This window comes from Pieris napi, chromosome 17 (assembly GCF_905475465.1).
Source record: "Pieris napi chromosome 17, ilPieNapi1.2, whole genome shotgun sequence".
Lineage (NCBI taxonomy): Eukaryota > Metazoa > Arthropoda > Insecta > Lepidoptera > Pieridae > Pieris > Pieris napi.
This window is the reverse complement of record NC_062250.1, coordinates 751,474-769,634: the sequence shown is the minus strand read 5'-3', so window position 1 is coordinate 769,634 and position 18,161 is coordinate 751,474. Positions and strand designations below refer to the sequence as shown.

Genomic DNA, 18,161 nt, shown 5'->3' with positions numbered 1-18,161 from the left:
TGGAAATAAAAGGATTTCATTTCACTATTCACGAACCTACTGACCTACTTTCCACAACTAAATAAACACTACCACTTATTACCGATTCTCAACGAATTTCAATATTATACTATACCATTTACCTTGTAGGTTGCAGAAGCTGAATGTAGCAAATTTTTTAATGGATATTTGTTCCCGAGTTAATATGTAAAAAACATTTTTTTATAGAAAGTGGGCAAACGGACAAGAGGTCTGATGTTAAGTATACCCCCCATAGACACTCTCAATGCCAAAGGGCTCGCGAGTGCGTTACCGGCCTGTCTTGAAGAACCCTAAGTCAAATTGGTTCTAAAATACTTCAGAGGGCAGCTGATTCCACATATTGGTAGTTCGCGGCAAAAACTGCCTTAAAATCGCTCAGTTCTAAAAAGTAATAAAGCTAGATGTTGTAGGGATGAAAATTATAGCCTCTTTACCTAGCCCTCTTTCTTTGAAAGGACTTATTACAAATACTCAGCCAAAATTTACTATATAATGACCAGAGATCTAGTACACTAAAGTGTCTCTGTGGGTATTAAACACGAAGAATTTACTTAGAAAAATGTCACATTTATGCATATACCTCCATAACAGGTACCTAGACATCACTCATAGTTAGAATGCAATGAAGATTAATGCTCTGTTGGAGCTGCCACCGTGCAAAGAATTTAGTGTAGAATACTCTGACTAGGTTTTGGCGAATAGTTTTTATTTATTTAATAGCAATGGTCGCAGTTTTCTTCCTTCCTTATGTAACAAGTATACAAATTTTACGAAGTTTAAACTTAAATACACAAATAACTGTGGAATATTGAAATCTATATATCTGAAATAACTATTAAAATGTTGTCTATATACTTGTTCCTTTTACTTGTAAATTTTAATATAATTCCATGTGAAGAAACATGAACTTTCGCATTTATAATATTTATTTTGATACATCAATAAAGTTGAGCTTATTTTAAAACAAAACAGCAAGCTATGAATATCAAAGGGAAATGGTAAAAGGGTGCTTTTTAAAAATTCCCAAAAAGACTGCTTTGGATCCCTATTAATATTTAGTTCCTTGGTTTTCTTTTCATTTGGATTGTAAAATTGAAAACAAATATTAAATAAATAATCGTTGTCTCTTTATCTTTGTACAAGGCATCTTTTGACGGCAAATTTAATTGTATATATGTACAGTATCTCTTGAATATAGAGAAGTGTTGGCCTAGTGGTTTCAGCATGCGGCTCTCATTCCTGAGGACGTTCGATTCCCGGCTGTGCAGCAATGGACTTTCTTTCTATGACGCATTTAACATTCGCTTGCACGGTGAAGGAAAAGATTTTGAGGAAACCAGCTTGCCTTAGACCAAAAAAGTCGACGGCGTGTCAAGCACAGGGTCTGATCATGAAACCGATAGACTATTTTTTATATCTTGAATATATTTTTTGTACTTAATATAAAAAAATATAAACCTCAATCAAACGTCAGGCTTAACCTGAAAAACCTAACAACCTTAACCTTTACTATCTTTGGAGTACGAACGAACGACTTGCAATTTCAATAAATAGAGAATATTTTTATAAAAATATTCTCGGTCAAACAATTTACATGTTTTTGAATAGATTTAATTAAAAACGTGACATAAACTGGTCCAAATGCGTGAAGCCACAACATTACAATATTTATGGCTAAATTGAATCCACACCCGATGTGTTTTGTCAGTAACACGCGGGATGTTCGCGACATGAGGGCCCATTGTATACTACTAGGGTTGTGCACGATGTATCGAAATATTTAAAACCTTTTAAATTTTAACAGACTTGTCTCCAGATTACCTAGAATATCTATCTAACTTAGCATGCGTTCTCAATGTTTTATAAATTTAAACTCATAAACCCTTTGAACGAGTCACATTTTATTTATTTATTTACACTTTGTTGCATTACAATATAAAAATTTAACATACTTAAATAAAAAGGAAAAAGGTAAAGGAGGGCAACTGGCGGCCTTATCGCTTTCGAGCGATCTCTTCCAGGCAACCACTGTGAGAAAAAAAATGTATTAAATTAAAAAAGGTAGGCACGAAGTGCAAAAATACATATTACGTATAGTTATTAAGAAAAAAAGAAATTAAACAGGAACAAAAAACAAACTAAATTAATAAAGGATACATGAAAAATAAAAAGTGCACATGAATCATAATAATTTAAGATCAGTCTCACGTCAGTTAGTAGTTATTACGAAAGTTAGGGATACGATGTGTCATGTGGACAAGTAATATTTGTACAGAAGAAATTTAAAGGAAGATAGAGAAGGAATTTTGTAGAAGCGAAGCAAGATTCAGCGGGAATTCAAAACCAAAGATTCGATTACTATTAACAATTCCAGATTCTACAATGAAGTCTTACAAATTCTATTACTATCTGAACTAATTAAATAACAGATCGTGACATTGGTTTAATAGCTTAAGCTGATTAAATTAGGCCTCGATTTTATTTAAACCGTTATTGGATATCAGTTTGGACATTATCAGAGAAAAAAATAGCCACTAAAATTGTTAGAACAATGTCTTGAATTCCAAGGAAATATTCTAATTATAAAACTTGTCAATTAATTCCTCAACGTTTTTTGTCCTAATTATGAATTAGCTAACCTATTATTATAACAACGTTTTGAGCAAAATTTACTTAACTTAAAAATCAAGACGTAAGAATAAGTCAGCTTCGCAGCCACAACAAAATGGCTACGGTACTAAAATAAACAGCTGCGAAAATATTTTATCGACTATGTTTAGAATTGTACATCACTTGTAATGATGCATTATACTGCAATGCCAATGGAGGGTAGGGGGTTCTATTGTGCTGTGAGGTGTTGAACTACTATTTTTGGAGGCGCTTTTAGAAGAAAAATAGGGCATCTTTTTATAAACACTTCGAGAGTGTATCGAACATATGCGTTTATTTTCAGTGCGTTTTAAGTACTAGAGAAGTATCAAACAGATCCTCGTGAATTTTGCGAAGTTATAGAATAAAAAAGTTCAGGCTTCAGCATGCATTTTTCATGTCTGAGGTCGTAGGTTCTATTCCCGGCTGTATGAACTTTCGGTCTATGTACGCATTTAACACTCGCTAATACGGTGAAGGAAACCATCGTGAGAAATGCCTTAGACCCAAAAAGAATACTTACTAGGCTTTTAGAAAAAGCAAATGTCCACGAAACAGAAGAAGACCTGTGACCCGGACCGAAAAGGTTGGCCCAGTGTTTTTTTTATACCGTTTATATATTTTATAATCTCAATTGACAATGTGGATGACAGACGCCTGCAGATATACAGCTTTTTATTCTCGACTAATATAACATACGTTTTAAATATATAATGAATGAACTATTAATATAGATGATGTTAAATTTAAAGTAATTAAGTTAAGAGTTTAAATTCTAGAGTCTGGCTTCAGCGCCTAAGTGGAGGTCTTGTCAAAACATGACAACCCTTAATAGAAGATGAATGCTTTAAATTCTAATTGATGAATATTGATTTAAAACTTTTGAAGAGATCTTGTTCATAAAATACTTTCCCAAATATATAAATAATGTTATATACAAGTCTTAGGTACTAAACAGTGGATAAAAAATAGTACACAAGAACAGAGGTCTTCCCTTTAATAGAGATTGTAAGTAGTGTTATTGGACACTTATTTTAAAAATTATTTTTAGTAAGTTACACTGAATTGTAACGTTAAATTGTGTCTTTGTGCACATAGAATTTATTAAAAAAAATATGAGTTACCGGATAAAAATTAATTAATTAAAACATTAGAATTATGTTCTTAAATGTAATAATTGGATATAGGGCAAACAAATGCATTCATTTGTTTTTAGGTGCTTAATTGTTTTGTAAAATACACGCCGCAGCTGGGTCTTGTTAATAAACTAGCAAGAAAATGAGGAAGTTAACTGAATTACGTTTAAAAATCGCCATAATCTTACAATTTGGAGGCAGGCGTCTTATCGTGGGCCCGCAGGCGACTCTCGACGTATTTTTGTTAACAACTTCTTTCAGGAATTTCTAGAGGTACATTGTGTGAGTGGAGTTTGATTTTCTCGTTATCGGCTTAGCTGAGCACGTTCCTTACGAGGGACAAATTTACCTTTTTCAAATCAGGGCTCTATATGGATAACTAAAGAAAGTTACGGACCTTTGAAAAGTTAAAATTGAAACTGGAAACTTTTAATGGAAAAATGTATGTCTAGCGTTTTAAGACATCTTTGTAGAAAAATCAAATCCTTTGAGTGGATCAAATAATAATGATAAATAATGATAAATAATAATAAAGCAACTTTAATTCCGTACTATAAAAATTACAAATCGAATAGGTACATACTTAGTCTACGTTAGTTATTGTTATTTCTACTACTTTGTGCCGAGTAGTATGGACCCCTTTTGGGTATATGTGAAATCTAATATGCTAACTAAGGCTTTATGAGTAATAGTATATGAGAAACAGACAAGGCAAAACATTCAACAGCTATTTCAGTTAAAGTACGCTGATGAATTCGGACAGGGGGCAAAGAGTACAAGAGCATCGTCGGTTTGAAGAAAAAGAATACATCACAAAATATATAAAGCAACTTAAAAGCAGTTCAATAACCTGTTCATAAGTCCGCAATTTTAAACTTGCTAAACGATATAATGTAACCCTCAAAAACTTTTCAAACCAAAGAAAAAAATGCGAACACAGTATTTGTGTTAGCCTCGCAAATTCCAACTTGTCGTTCCGTCTAAATATTTAAAACCTTAGGGCGTGGTAATAGAGACATCGTTACAGCAAATACGATACTGAGACGAGGAAACTTCTTACTAAGGCAAAATTGCCTCTTTCCTTTATATCTCCTTCCCTTTGTTACGACATCGCGTCTCGAATCTGTATTTTATTTTGCGACTATTTATCAACTTGTGCCTGTGTCAATAGCATCATATAATTAAAGGTAATGGAACGAGAATTTATCATTTCAATTTATTCTATTGTTGGATTGTTTACTGCTCAATTTCGAAAGATATAAACTAAATCTTCTATATGGAAACTATATATCTACAGTCAAGATAGCGAAGAATTTTTGTAGCAAGATTATTATATACAAAAAGTTTATATGACATTGTTTCTATTATATACTAGTAATGTATTTATAATATGAACTGCTTTTCAGTATTAATGTCCGCCCTTGGCAATCGCAGAACACTTTCTACTCGTTACTAAACATTTGATATCAAACTCAAACTCTAATCTTTATTGCATTCCTTATGTACATAATTTATTACAATAATGAATAAGGACCTTGGCTAGGCACAGCAATGTCGTGAGAGGGCATGCTTTATTATAGTTCATTATATTCTTATAAGATACATTATTTATTTGGTATTTAGTTAATGCTGTCAGTTAAAATTTAGTTTAGTAACCATCGATTTTGAAATAACAGTAACTGAATAGGAGTTTATCGACCGTAAGCTCACCATAAAACATACAAAGGATTTGTTTTAACGCAAGTTTTAATCGTGTTATTTACTATATGTCTCGATATTTTGTTATTCAGCCTTTGTCATGGAAATACGGTTTCTATCGCTTAAAGGTGTAAAATGGAAGGAAACGATGTAAATGGAGGTTTAGATGAGGTTACATACTATTTATTCGTGTGCTGATAGCCCCTTTTGCGTCTACTTAATGCACTGTTTTAGTGCGAATGGCGTACAATGCTGAGAACTGTATACGATGAATTTTAAGTTGGATCGCGTTGTTCTTGATATTGCATGTTTAGGTTTTATAGCTGTCCTGATTTAACTCAATTGAAATAATATAATTAGGTCACGCTGAAATAATAAAAATCCTATTCTAATACAGCTAATAGCGAAATAATTAACGAACAAAACAACCTACAAATGATTCCTCATTAAAAACAAAGTCGAAAATGTAAAAATGATTTAGTCATGAAAATGAAATGAAAAGGTAGCATCCATATTTACGAGTTAGAACAGATTTAGGTTCTGGACAAATAACAAACATTGTTTTTCATAAACATAAAGCAGTCGGATTTTAAAATTAACATATTGTTTTGTGTTTATCCAACGAATTTTGGTCTCTTGACGATTTGAATGATATTAAAATATTGCTCTGTTATGAAATAAAAACGGTCCCAAGTGCTCATTTAAATTGTTTATCACACATTAAATTAATTACCTCATTAAATAACCAAATATGATAGAACTTTTTTCATTACTTACAGGAACTATTAATTATTATATTAATAGTGCATCTGTGACGGTACCAATAAATAGAAAATAAAAATACCAAGTCTTGCCATATGGAGGTTGGCCTCTCATGAAGCGTCTTGTGCCAGAAGCAATACCCGTCCACTCTGACATTTCGAAGCCATGGTTTTTTCTTTCTACTATAATGGGTAAAGGATAAACACGCCGCCGAGGTGGTAGCGGTAATGGTGCAACACGTGGCCCCGTCACGCTGAAAGCGTTGTTTAATGTTCTGCATAGTTTCGTTATTAATTAGTAGAAGTTTATTGTCAATTTAAGAATTTAATAAGGCGATCAGGCGTACACAGTCCAAACCATAAAGAAAATCAATTCAGCGAGAAGACAAAGGCTCGTCCGGTGACTGGGTATAAACTATCGACAAGTTGCCGAAGACGCAACCGAAAGCGAAAACTCTGCCCGCATCGGCTGTTATTTTCATTTAAGTTTGAAAATTGCGAACACCGAGCAAATTGTACTCGAATAGGGATCGATAATCCGATTCTAGGTGCGATTTTCTTCCGAGATGGGCTTCTGTGTAAATCTTTGCTATGGAAAAATTTTCGGAAATTGTCTCTCAGATTTATCGCTGTCTCGTGCACGTGAAATTGTTTTTTGATTTTACAAAAATGTAATATCGGATGTGGCTTTTCGGTTGAATTAATTTTAGGGTACTGACATTTAAAGGGTCGGCAACGCATTTGCAAGCTTTCTGGAATGTGAGTGTCCGTGGGTATCAGGTGAGCATACTGCCGACTTGCCAGAGTTTTATACAAAAAATTGGTGGGGTAGATGTGACTATCTATGTACATACACTACCTCATCCATAATCCTTCTTTAAATGTAAGTAAAGTAATTCTTACGATTCCTTAATTACAATATTGCATATTGCAAAAGTTATTTAGCCGTTCACGTGAACTAATTTTACTTGAACGTAGCTTAATCCGTAGTTACATAACTGGCCTCAATCTAACCGTAAATAATAATTGTTATAATATCGTCACAAAGAAAGTAATAAATTTTAATTCCGAAACTCGGCGTCTTTCAAGATTATTATACCATTTCTCGGGCCTTTGAGTATTGCGAGGCCAAAAGATTTTTCATAAAAAGAAACTTCGTCCACGAAATTATGATTCAATTAGTATTAAAGGATTGGAATCTCAAAGGAGTTGAGTTTTTCGGGTCCGTCGAGTACGACTGATACAGCCTTTGTGCTTTCAAGCAGACTAAGCATACCCAGCTTTTCGTTTGTCGTATAAAGCTATTGGTACAATATGCTGTGGGATAAGCGAAAAGCGACGTGCGTTCTAATATATGCAATAGATTTTTAAATTTATATGGGTTTATAATATTTGTTTATATGTGAAATCAGCAAGACTGAGACGCATTGACGGCTTGTGTTCATACAGAGACGACTTAACTTATACTTGCCTTAAAGAAAACCATCTCAGAACTGGGGCTAAGTTCGAGGGTCTCAAGGCACTTGTTTTTAATATTACACCAATATCAAAATAATAAATAATAAGAGCGGTGTTGCCCTAGTGGCTTCAGCGTGCGACTCTCATCCCTGAGGTCGTAGGTTCGATCCTCGGCTGTGCACCAATGGAATTTCTTTGTATGCGCATTTAACATTCGTTCGAACGCTTAAGGAAGCGTGAGGAAACCGACATGTCTTAGACCCAAAAAGTCTGATGAGACTGATCAGCTACTTTCCTATTAGATTGAAAACTGATCATGAAACAGATTCAGAAATCTGAGGCCCAGACCTAAAAGAGGTTGTAGCGCAACTGATTTTTTTTATATATCAAAATAATGTTATACCATCGGCGAAGATTTTAATCACAGTTACATAGGACTTTATCCTGCTGGACGGATTCTTTCGCATTTTGGCATGAATTAGTAAACATTACTTCCACATCTTAGATAGAACAAGATCGCAGTAACAATTTGTCATGGGTAAGACTGGATATTTGTTACACAAGCCCCAGCAGAGTTGGATTAAGTGACGAATTATATTTTTTACTCTTCACAGCCTCGCGATGCGCCCGTAACTTTGAGTTATTCGTCTTAAGGCTTAAGGGGCGCTTGGAGTGAACGAAATTTCACGGAATTCCCTTGATGGATGAATACGGAAGCCTTAATTCCGTAATTCCGGCGCGAAATAGTAAAGGAAATGAAAAACTGCTCTGTGACATTAATGACGTCATATTCTCTGAACAACTTGATATAAAAATACAGCGAGAATTTCTCTTCGAGATGTGTTTGTTCAAATGAAATGTCGTGTTAAGATTCTTGTAATGAACACGTGTATTCAAGTCGCAAAGTGTATTTAACCTATACAGAAAATGTACAAAATTGTTTGCCTTATCATTTTTTAAAATAACAAAGTTAATATAAAAAAAATATATGCGAAATGAAAGCCATACATAAATTTAAAGAAAAGATAATAGAACTTTTGTTTGATGGCATTTAAAGTTCAGTATAAAGGTGAAATAAAGGGCAAGTGAAATATTTCCAAAAGCAGGAGGGTCGATCGCATTGCCATTTTTTATCAACTTAAAATACTTTGTTTACTAAAATGTAATTTATTTATGTATATGTCTTTAGAATAGGTAGGATCAAAGGTTCGAGGTAGTGGGATTATATCAAAGCTATCAGACAGTCTCACCACCATAATTATGGGCTTGAAGGAATCTTCGCCACTTTGAGAAGAAGCAAAAAATGAATAAGATATAGCAACATTCAATTATTGTTGCAATTCGGTAAATTCTCTTTTACATATGCACGGTCAAATAAATACAATATGTATTTTATAACTGCAGCCCAGCTTGCAAGTTTCCGTTGATACTAATGTCGCATTGGCAATGCCTTTTCATTCTTTCACCATATGAGCCATAGAAAAAAGGATATTCATTAAACACACATAAAAATTAAACGAAGCGCGCTCAAAACGAATTTCCGGCGTACTAATAACGAATTTACCATCTCCCTCTATCGTAAGAAATTCTAGGGATAGAAAGGGACAAACATGTAAAAAAACATTTATTTTGATCATCTATCCTTCGTCAAACATGCGTTTAATAGGGGCCAATTAAAAGTGACATTTGTTCTACCAAAATATCGTCGTATAAAAATGTCATTGAAGCCGCGTATCAAATTGTTTTACACCTCACGTTTACGATCTGTCGCTGGTTTATGGCGGCAATCGATGTTTAAGTGTCAAATTTTGGTCAAAGCCTTTGAATTTGTATTAGCTATGTGTTAATTTAGGTATGTGAAACTGGCTGTGTGGATGTTTTATTGAATTCTACAGGTTTTAAAAACGTAAGACATATAAACGAAAGAAAATCAAACAGGATGTTTCTCTTGCGTTATTTATTTAAATTGCTACTACATAACCGTATTTCTGGGCAGCTGGTTCCACAGTGATGGTACGCGGCAAAAACTGCCTCAAAACGCTCAGTTGTGGAACAACGGACGTCGATCTGGGTGCAGGTATTAATCCGAACAACTCTGAACATTCTCCATGGTGGTTTTTTTACTATATCATAGCTGATTAGCCAATAATTCTTAAATTAAATTTTTCTATACAATTCACGCAAATTAAAAAAAAGTGGCTAAATTAATTCTAAATTTTATTCATAAGTGAAAAAAGATGTCATTATAAAATTCCTTGTGAATGAAATCCTGAGACCAAAAGACGAGAACAGAGAATATATTAGAAAAAGCGACACCACTAATTGGTTTCCGGAAATACTCCATTTACAAAACCTTTTGTGCTTTAATCATTGATTTCAAAGTCAGCGGCAGAAATATCGAAACAATAACAAAAGGCAACATTCAGTTTCACATGTCAAACGATATTTGCTCGATATATTGTTCTATTTCACCGTTTTTCTGACGTATCAATTGTTTATTATTGCGATTCCTTGGGACAACTTGGAAATATAAAGCTTTTTAAGTTAAATATTATTTAAAAACTATTTAGCTCATACAGTCGTTCATTAAGGGTAACGAAAGATATTTAAATATGTTTTAATAAGTATTTCACAGCACACAACCTTACATTGAGTTAAACGCATAGTAAATTTGAGTTTGCGTGATTTAACATTAGCTCGAACGGTGAAGGAAAACATCTTGAGAATACCAGCTTGCCTTAGACCCAAAAAGTCGACGGCGTGTCAGGCACAGGAAGCTGATCACCTATTTGCTTATTAGATTGACAAATGATCATGAAATTTGAGTCAATTTACCATAGTTAATTAAATAAAGAAAAAGATTTGCTTTTTCGTTTTACTAATTAGTGAACTAATATGAAATTAATAGTAGAAAATAAAATCCTGAAAACCACCTTTTTTATGTAACAGGAAGCAAGCGGGCAGAGACTCATCTGATGTTAAGTGATACCGCCGCCTATGGGCACTCACATTGCAAAAAGGCTCGCAAGTGCGTTGCCGGCCTCTAAGTCAAATTGGTTTGGAGATTTTTCAGTGGGCAGCTAATTCCATATAGTGATGGTGCGCGGCAAAAACTGCCTTAAAAACGTTTCCATTCATATTCCATACATTTATGACTAAAATGATTTTACAAATTTACATGTCTATTAAAAAACGAGGGCCGGGCCATGTTTATATTTTGAGTAATTTTTAACAGTAAAGGTTCTAAACATTTGTCCTATTTGTAGTGTAATGTACCTCTGTGTAATTAAAGGTTCAATATAAATGTTAATCAAAGTACATAGAAGAATCGATTTCATTTAAATTCACCAAAAGACAATTAAGCCAGCATTACGCTATAAAAGTGAAGTTTTCAAGAATTGAAATTTAAATGTTACTAATGGAAATAGCGCATTTAAAGTAGCCATTAAAGTGCTCCGACACATTATAAAATTAAGTGATCTTGCAATGCTGCGTTGCAAGTGAGGCGGGGGAGGGGGGAAGTGTTTGTGGGAATACGAAATGAAGCATGTGATTGCTAGCGAATCGCATTATGGCGTTTGGGATATAAATCCCTGCTAGATGTGAAGTAATTTTCGTCTTATGTAGATATTTCAACACACATTTCAGTAGATTAATAATAAATTAGTGGCGCTACAACCACTAGGTCTGGGCCTCAGATTTTCTGTATCTGTTTCATGATCATTTCTCAATCTTATACGCAAGTAGGTGACGCACGCCCTCGACTTTTTAGGTCTAAGGTAAGCCGGTTTCTTCACGATGTTTTCGTTCACCGTTCGAGCGAAAGTTAAATGCGCACATAGAAAGAAAGCCCATTGGTGCATAGCTGGGGATCAAACCTACGACCTCAGGGATGAGAGTTACACGCTGATGCCACTAGGCCTGACCAGCTAATTTTAAGTGAGTATAAACGATAATTTAATAATACACTGTTTTCCGTTGACGTTGTTGATTACAGAATCTGACTATGGCTACTGTTAATTACCTATAAAAAGTTTCTGGACCATTATTACTATTGCATTCGAAAAAGCCTTATGGAAATTATGTTGTTTAATACTCACGTAAACAAAAGACAATTTTAAATTTTAGTTCTAAAATAAAGGCCTTATTAGAAATCTTACAATTATTCTTATTGAATTTAAATTTATGAAACAGTCGCTACGTTTCGCGTATTTGTATAACAATAAATCAATTATTTTATAAGGCAAGATTTGTGATAGAATATTTAACTGAATCATTTCAAATAACGAGCTAAAATTATAAATACAAATAAATCGAAAATAAACGTTAATAAAAGAGAAACAAAGACGTGTTTAGACACCTTTCTCTTAATAAACTCGTTTCTCAATTAAAACTGAAATAAACAGTTCTTATAATATAAAGCAGTGTTGGCCTATTGGCTTCATCGTGCGGCTCTCATACCTGAGGTCGTAGGTTCGATTCCCGGCTATGCACCGATGGACTTTCTATATGCGCATAACAATCGCTCGAACGGTTGAAGGAAAACATCGTGAGGAAACCGACATGTCTTAGATCCAAAAAGTCTAATAAGACTGATCACCTACTTGCCTAAATCTGAGGCCAAGACCTAAGAGTTTGTATCGCCACTGAAATATTTATTATTAATAATATAAATATGAGTGAAAAGCCTCATCCAGTACGTGTAAATTTAGAAAACAAAACGTCAGGCCTCTTGAAACGCTTCGTAATGGATTTTTATTGCGTCGCCCGCGCCCTCTGTGGAAATTGAATAGCAAAACCGAGCCCCGCTTTTAATTTGCCTACCGTAGACTATAATCGCCTGGGATTTCATTGAATGCAATTAAATTGGAATTCTTGTGCACTACGGAATGGACCACGATTCGATAGAATTAGTGGGTCATTGTAGCTGTCCGTTTTGTTTCAAACGTGGACTATTATTGAATGCCTTTGATTCCATTCTCGGTCTAATTCTAATAGCTGTAATTGTCTTCTAAGTGATTTTAGCTGCTTGAAGTGGTCATAATTGTCATGAATCGACACTGGTTGAATTTCCTATTTCAACAGCTCAACCAGGAACCAGGAACTAGTTTATTTTTGAAAGCTTTTTCTTAAATAAAAAGATTTCTATCAATTGTGATTCGTAGCGAGTTGTATTGACATTTGAAATGTAATATATTAAGCATTATACGCTAAATGACATTAACTATGGTTTAGTAGTTTAAAAGGCCGTGGCGCTACAACCTTCTAGGTTGAGGCTGAGGCTTCAGATTTCTGTGATCATTTATTTTTCTTAATAAGTAGGTTTCAGCCTCATCAGCCTGTTGTGCCAGACACACGCCGTCGACTTTTTGGGTGTAAAGCATGACGGTTTCCTCACGATGTTTTCCTTCACCGTACAAGTGAATGCTGAATGTGCCCAGACCTAAAAAACTTTGGGTCACAGCCGGGGATCAATCGACCTCAAGGATTCAGTCGCACGCTGAAACCACTAGGCCAACGCAGCTTATAAAAGCTGAACCAAAACGTTGTATTTAAAGGTAAACTATTTATAATTAACTATCTAAACAACAAAGAATTCGAGCAAATATTAGAATTTCGACCCACCACATGTTTTCAATGGTCCCAAAACTTTTCCGACCCTGTTTGTTTTAGTTTTTGGGTTTCTAATTTAAACTATCGTTGCTTTTATTTGTCGTTTAGTGTAACGTTTGTCGTGGCGCGGTTAGTCCGACCTCTTGTTGAGGCAGAATTTATTCGGCCTGTTTGATTCTCCCAAAATTTAGGGATAATTTGTCCGTATAATGGAAGTGGTGTTTAATCTTTAATTTGGGTCGCCCCAACTAAGGTGAACTTCATTTTGGTAATTTGGCTAAGTGATGTTATCCTTTAGGTGCAAAACAAAGTATCGAACCTATTAACTTCAAAACCACGAAGGATTTCGAAAAATGTGGGGTGTAAAGTAAGTAGGTACCGTATAAACTTGTAGTTAATATTGTCAGCTCTCTGATGCACTGAGCTTTAGATTTGTATAAGTTTCGGTATGAATTTTTTTATAATAGGGCAAGTAAGTATCGATCTTCTGTGACTGACATATGCCGATAACGGGTCTAAAGGAGGTCGGTTCTCTCAGGATGTTTTCCTCCACCAGAATGTCAATGCAGCACAGCAATGTGAGACCTCAGGGTTCGCATGCTGAAAATACTAGGCCAGTACTGCGGTAATAAATTCGCGTTTTATTTGTTAGCATTTAGACGTATAGTACTCATTAAAAGAAAACATAAACTAAGATGCCGATGGGAATTCACTTCGTCAATTAATTCTGAAATTAATCCAAGTACATATTGTTTCAGTTTAATCAATCTCAATTGAACGTATACTTTTATTTTCATTACAGACATATTCGCTTTATTAATGTTCTGCTTATTGAGAATGTGATATGAAAGTTATTGATATGAACCTAATGTCAAGTTGAACAATAAAAGCTTATATTATGAGCTTTATCTCCGTATTTTTGGAGAAAACGTTTATTCATTCTACTGTTCTGATTCATAAATAGATTTATTTTTTAGGTTGAAAATGATTGCTACTCAGCCAAAAAGACTATCACTTATTCCTTTAAATGAGTGGTATATTGATATCGTAAATAATTGAAGTGAAATCGCGGATATAATTATTAGAGGTTTTTAATAGATTAGGCCATACCGTTTTGCACAAGCAGAGTGGAATCCCTCGCTAGAGGCAGCTCTGAGTCGGTTAAAGTGGCGTCGGATGCGTTGTCCGAGGTAGACGTTGGGGAGTGGGGGGGAACGCGGCGGCGGCTACCCGCACTCGAACCGCTGCCCGAGCCGTACGGGTGCAGCCGGCCCAGGCCTGAAACAACCAACGCCGAAATTAGATCAATCATAAACATGTATTTTAAGAAAAGGTCTTAAAAGTAAACGTTACAACGACATAGTTACATAACAAGTACTATTAAAATGTCAAATAATTAAAAAAATTATGCTAGTCCACTGTATGCCTTTCGTTATGTTTCCTTGAACGTATAGGCAAGTAAGGGATCAGCCTGAGACACGACAGATTTTTTTTGCTGGCATTAATCACCTAGAAACAATTGATACGGGGTTTAATGGTGTTAGGGTTGAAAGTCCTGCACTGAGTCGCAGAATCTTCGTAATTTATAATATTTATTTTTCTAGGGTATAAGGAAAGATCTAACAGATGCAACCTTCGCGATTTTTGTTTGATTGTGTTTAGAAAGATTTATTTTACTCACGGACTTGATTATATGTAAATGTTGGATTTAAATATTTTCAGTGCATTGTGTAGATCGATTTTTCGATTTACACAAGTCAAGTTTGACCCATTTTCTTGCGTGGAAATGAAAATGTCACGTGGAAACTCCTTTATTCAATAGAAAATAAATTCTCCAGTGGATTTTACATATATTAAGAATTCATAGAGTTCGACGATAACACACGGATAGTGTTGCATTTGTTATTTTATGTTGTTGTATTTTTTAAATAATAAAATAATGTATTAAAAGTATTTTAGAACAAAATATCTTTTGAGCATGATTTAAATCGCGTTAGATCGTAACTATATTAAAACTATATGTATTTATAATGTCGACAATATTATATTTTAAAAGGTGACTGTCGATACAACTATATATTTTCAAATTCATATTAGTTCATTATTTTTAATCACTTATTAATTTGAAAATTATTTTAAATAAATCAGTTACACCTTTAAGTTTGATAAATAATCTCAACAAATGCCTATTCAAACGTTGTTTTTAAAACGATGAAGATAGGATTTTTAAGAACCTTTTGATTTAATAAAATCCTTATAAATTAAAGGTAACTTTTATGAAACTTAACTCGAAGGAAAATATTGGAATATAAAACTCATAAAAGAATTTATAGTTTGATCAAAACTAAGTAGTCGAGGAGTTCTTTTTACGTCTGAAGAAACTAAGCTAAGATACCTCATTTTTTTATCTGAAGACAATAAACGCTATGTTATATATAACTACAACTAGAGGGACTAGAAGTATTTGGAAGCTTCACAGAGGCCAATAAGGAAAAATCTGCGCATTCAGGTAACGAAACAGTACATATTTTACATATTGTGGTGTAATGGTGTTCCTTTTCACCTGTTACAATTTCGACTTATTACACTTAATCAAAATTAATGCATTCATATTGGTAACTATGTACTCTGAAATCAAAAGGAAAAAACGGAAGGTCTAAATTTACATTTACTATCAGTTCTTAAAGCAAGGGCGTAAAGCGATAAGAACTGTCAAGTAAGTAAGAACTGCAAACCATTACATCATGCCTCACTTAACATATTAAAACGCCACAATCTTATGATTAATATTTTATAATAACAAACGTTAGCTAACACCTATTAAATTTTAATAACTTATGATAATAAAGTTCATAACTATAATAAAACAATAAAATACTAGTGTAAAAAAGTATATTGTGTTGTTATATCACTAGCCGAGCTTCGCAAGCTGATATTTACAAAATATTTTCGAAATCAGACCAGTTTAATATAACCTTTCTTTATAATATTAGTCTAGATTAGTTGCATATTCATGACATTTACCCTCGTACTAAATTATAATAACAAAGCTAATACAATTTAATAACCCCGCCGTGACCTAGTCGTTTAAATTCTTTAAGTTGCACGTACGAATTCTTTAAAGCCATTATGGATTCTTGCATTCACGATATTACTCTAACGACCTACTTTTAAACATATATTTAGTACATAAATCATTGTATAAAAAGGCTGGCAAGTCTTCTGGTAGTGTGTCCATGAGCGGTAGGCGCACATGTTTAAAATAGTGTATAAAAAAAATTCTTAAATTGATATTTATAAACTCAATATTTTGATACCATTTTAATTAAATTGAAATGACTTAGTAATGTTACATAATAATAAAAAAAACAATCTAAGGAATCTACCGATAAATAACTAGCTATGTTTTAGAGTCAATCCGAGGTATATATTTAATAGAAAATAAATTCTATTTCAATATTAATTGGAACTGAAAACAATCAGTATAATTTGGGTAAACGAAAATAGTATATCACAACTGTCAAAGCAGAAATTTTTTCATATAATTGTAACAAAAGACACTCAAGGCGATAATTAAGAAAAGCCCACAAAAAGCTAACAATAGGCTTGTTATAAGTTAATTTTCCCCTTTCGCAAAACAAGAATGCTAATTTGTGGTTTAAGATGTTTTGAAAATGAAAAATATCCAGCGTATTTAATTTTTTACTTACTTTATTTAAAATCCACAAGGTTTCACTTAAACTCAGTATATAAGACTATTCAAAACTTATATAATTGAAGCTATATATTATTTTAAATTCCACCTCTAGCGTACAGAAATTGTTCCAACTCCATTATCCACAGACATTAAAAACTTATATTTTGAACTTTTCTTTCAATGTCAAATTTAATGTAAATGTTTAGTAATGGAAATATTATTGCTAATACTACTAATCTGGCTGCAAATAAATCGCGAACTAAAAATGTTTCTAGAAGGGATTGTGCGTAGGACGGTATAAATAAAAACCCAGTTTCCTGTCGGGCCGATAGCGGGTGATACGGCAGGATGTCCGCAGTGATAAAATTTAATATTTTGAACTAAATGCATTTGTTAACACACGTTTTATTTTAACTGCCAATCAGGGCTTACCAGTCGTAGAGTCTGGCTAATGAAAGAAGATAACGAAAAGCGCGGCAAATTAAAAAAAATAGTATGGTATCCCTAAAAATTTCATCTACTTTATTATTTTTTACATTGATAGTGACTGTATTTCTATGAAATTAAATACTATACGTATTTAGTATTTTACTATTGATACTTAAAATGACTAGCATTGCATGGAAAACTAAAACTATATTTATTATAAACTTTATTCGGAATAAACATATCCTGCGAAATAAACGAAATATTCTATCAAATAAAACAAAGTTTAGGCTATTATACCTATTAACTCTTCGGAAAAAATATATAATAGAAATAAAAATGAGTAATAGCATGAAGTATCAAGACAATAAATCATACTAACCTATAAAATTCAATGACATTCTGTGTTGCCATCCGAAAGTTTTCAAATAATTCAATTATGTTCTTTCATTAGCCAGACTCTACCTACAAATATCATACGCGTTCTTGAAGACGACATTTACGGGCCACTATCTCCATAATAAACATTCTTTTGTCCTAGGCGCGACAGACAGTCCCTTGGGCAGAGGCTGTTTTAGCCGAGAGGAATCAGTCACCCACGTAGACCTGGAATGCGTGGCTGTGGTTTCTAAACGTACAATCCTCGGAGCAATGAGATCGTATCGCGAAGCCTGCGAAGTGCCAAGGAGGCTGGCTTAGTTA

General features: G+C 33.7%; 1 protein-coding gene across 5 annotated transcripts in view; it reads right to left on the bottom strand.

Moving 5' to 3' along the window:
- LOC125057859 (teneurin-m) overlaps nucleotides 1-18,161 on the bottom strand; it is a 231,422-nt gene that overhangs the window by 148,657 nt on the left and 64,604 nt on the right. For 4 of the 5 annotated variants that reach the window (XM_047661780.1, XM_047661781.1, XM_047661784.1 and 1 more), the window contains exon 3: nucleotides 14,447-14,614. In XM_047661780.1, the coding sequence (XP_047517736.1) occupies nucleotides 14,447-14,614 (168 nt within the window). Of the gene's footprint in view, nucleotides 1-14,446; nucleotides 14,615-17,046; nucleotides 17,199-18,161 lie in introns of those variants that run through there. The other variant, XM_047661782.1, reaches the window with a different exon arrangement.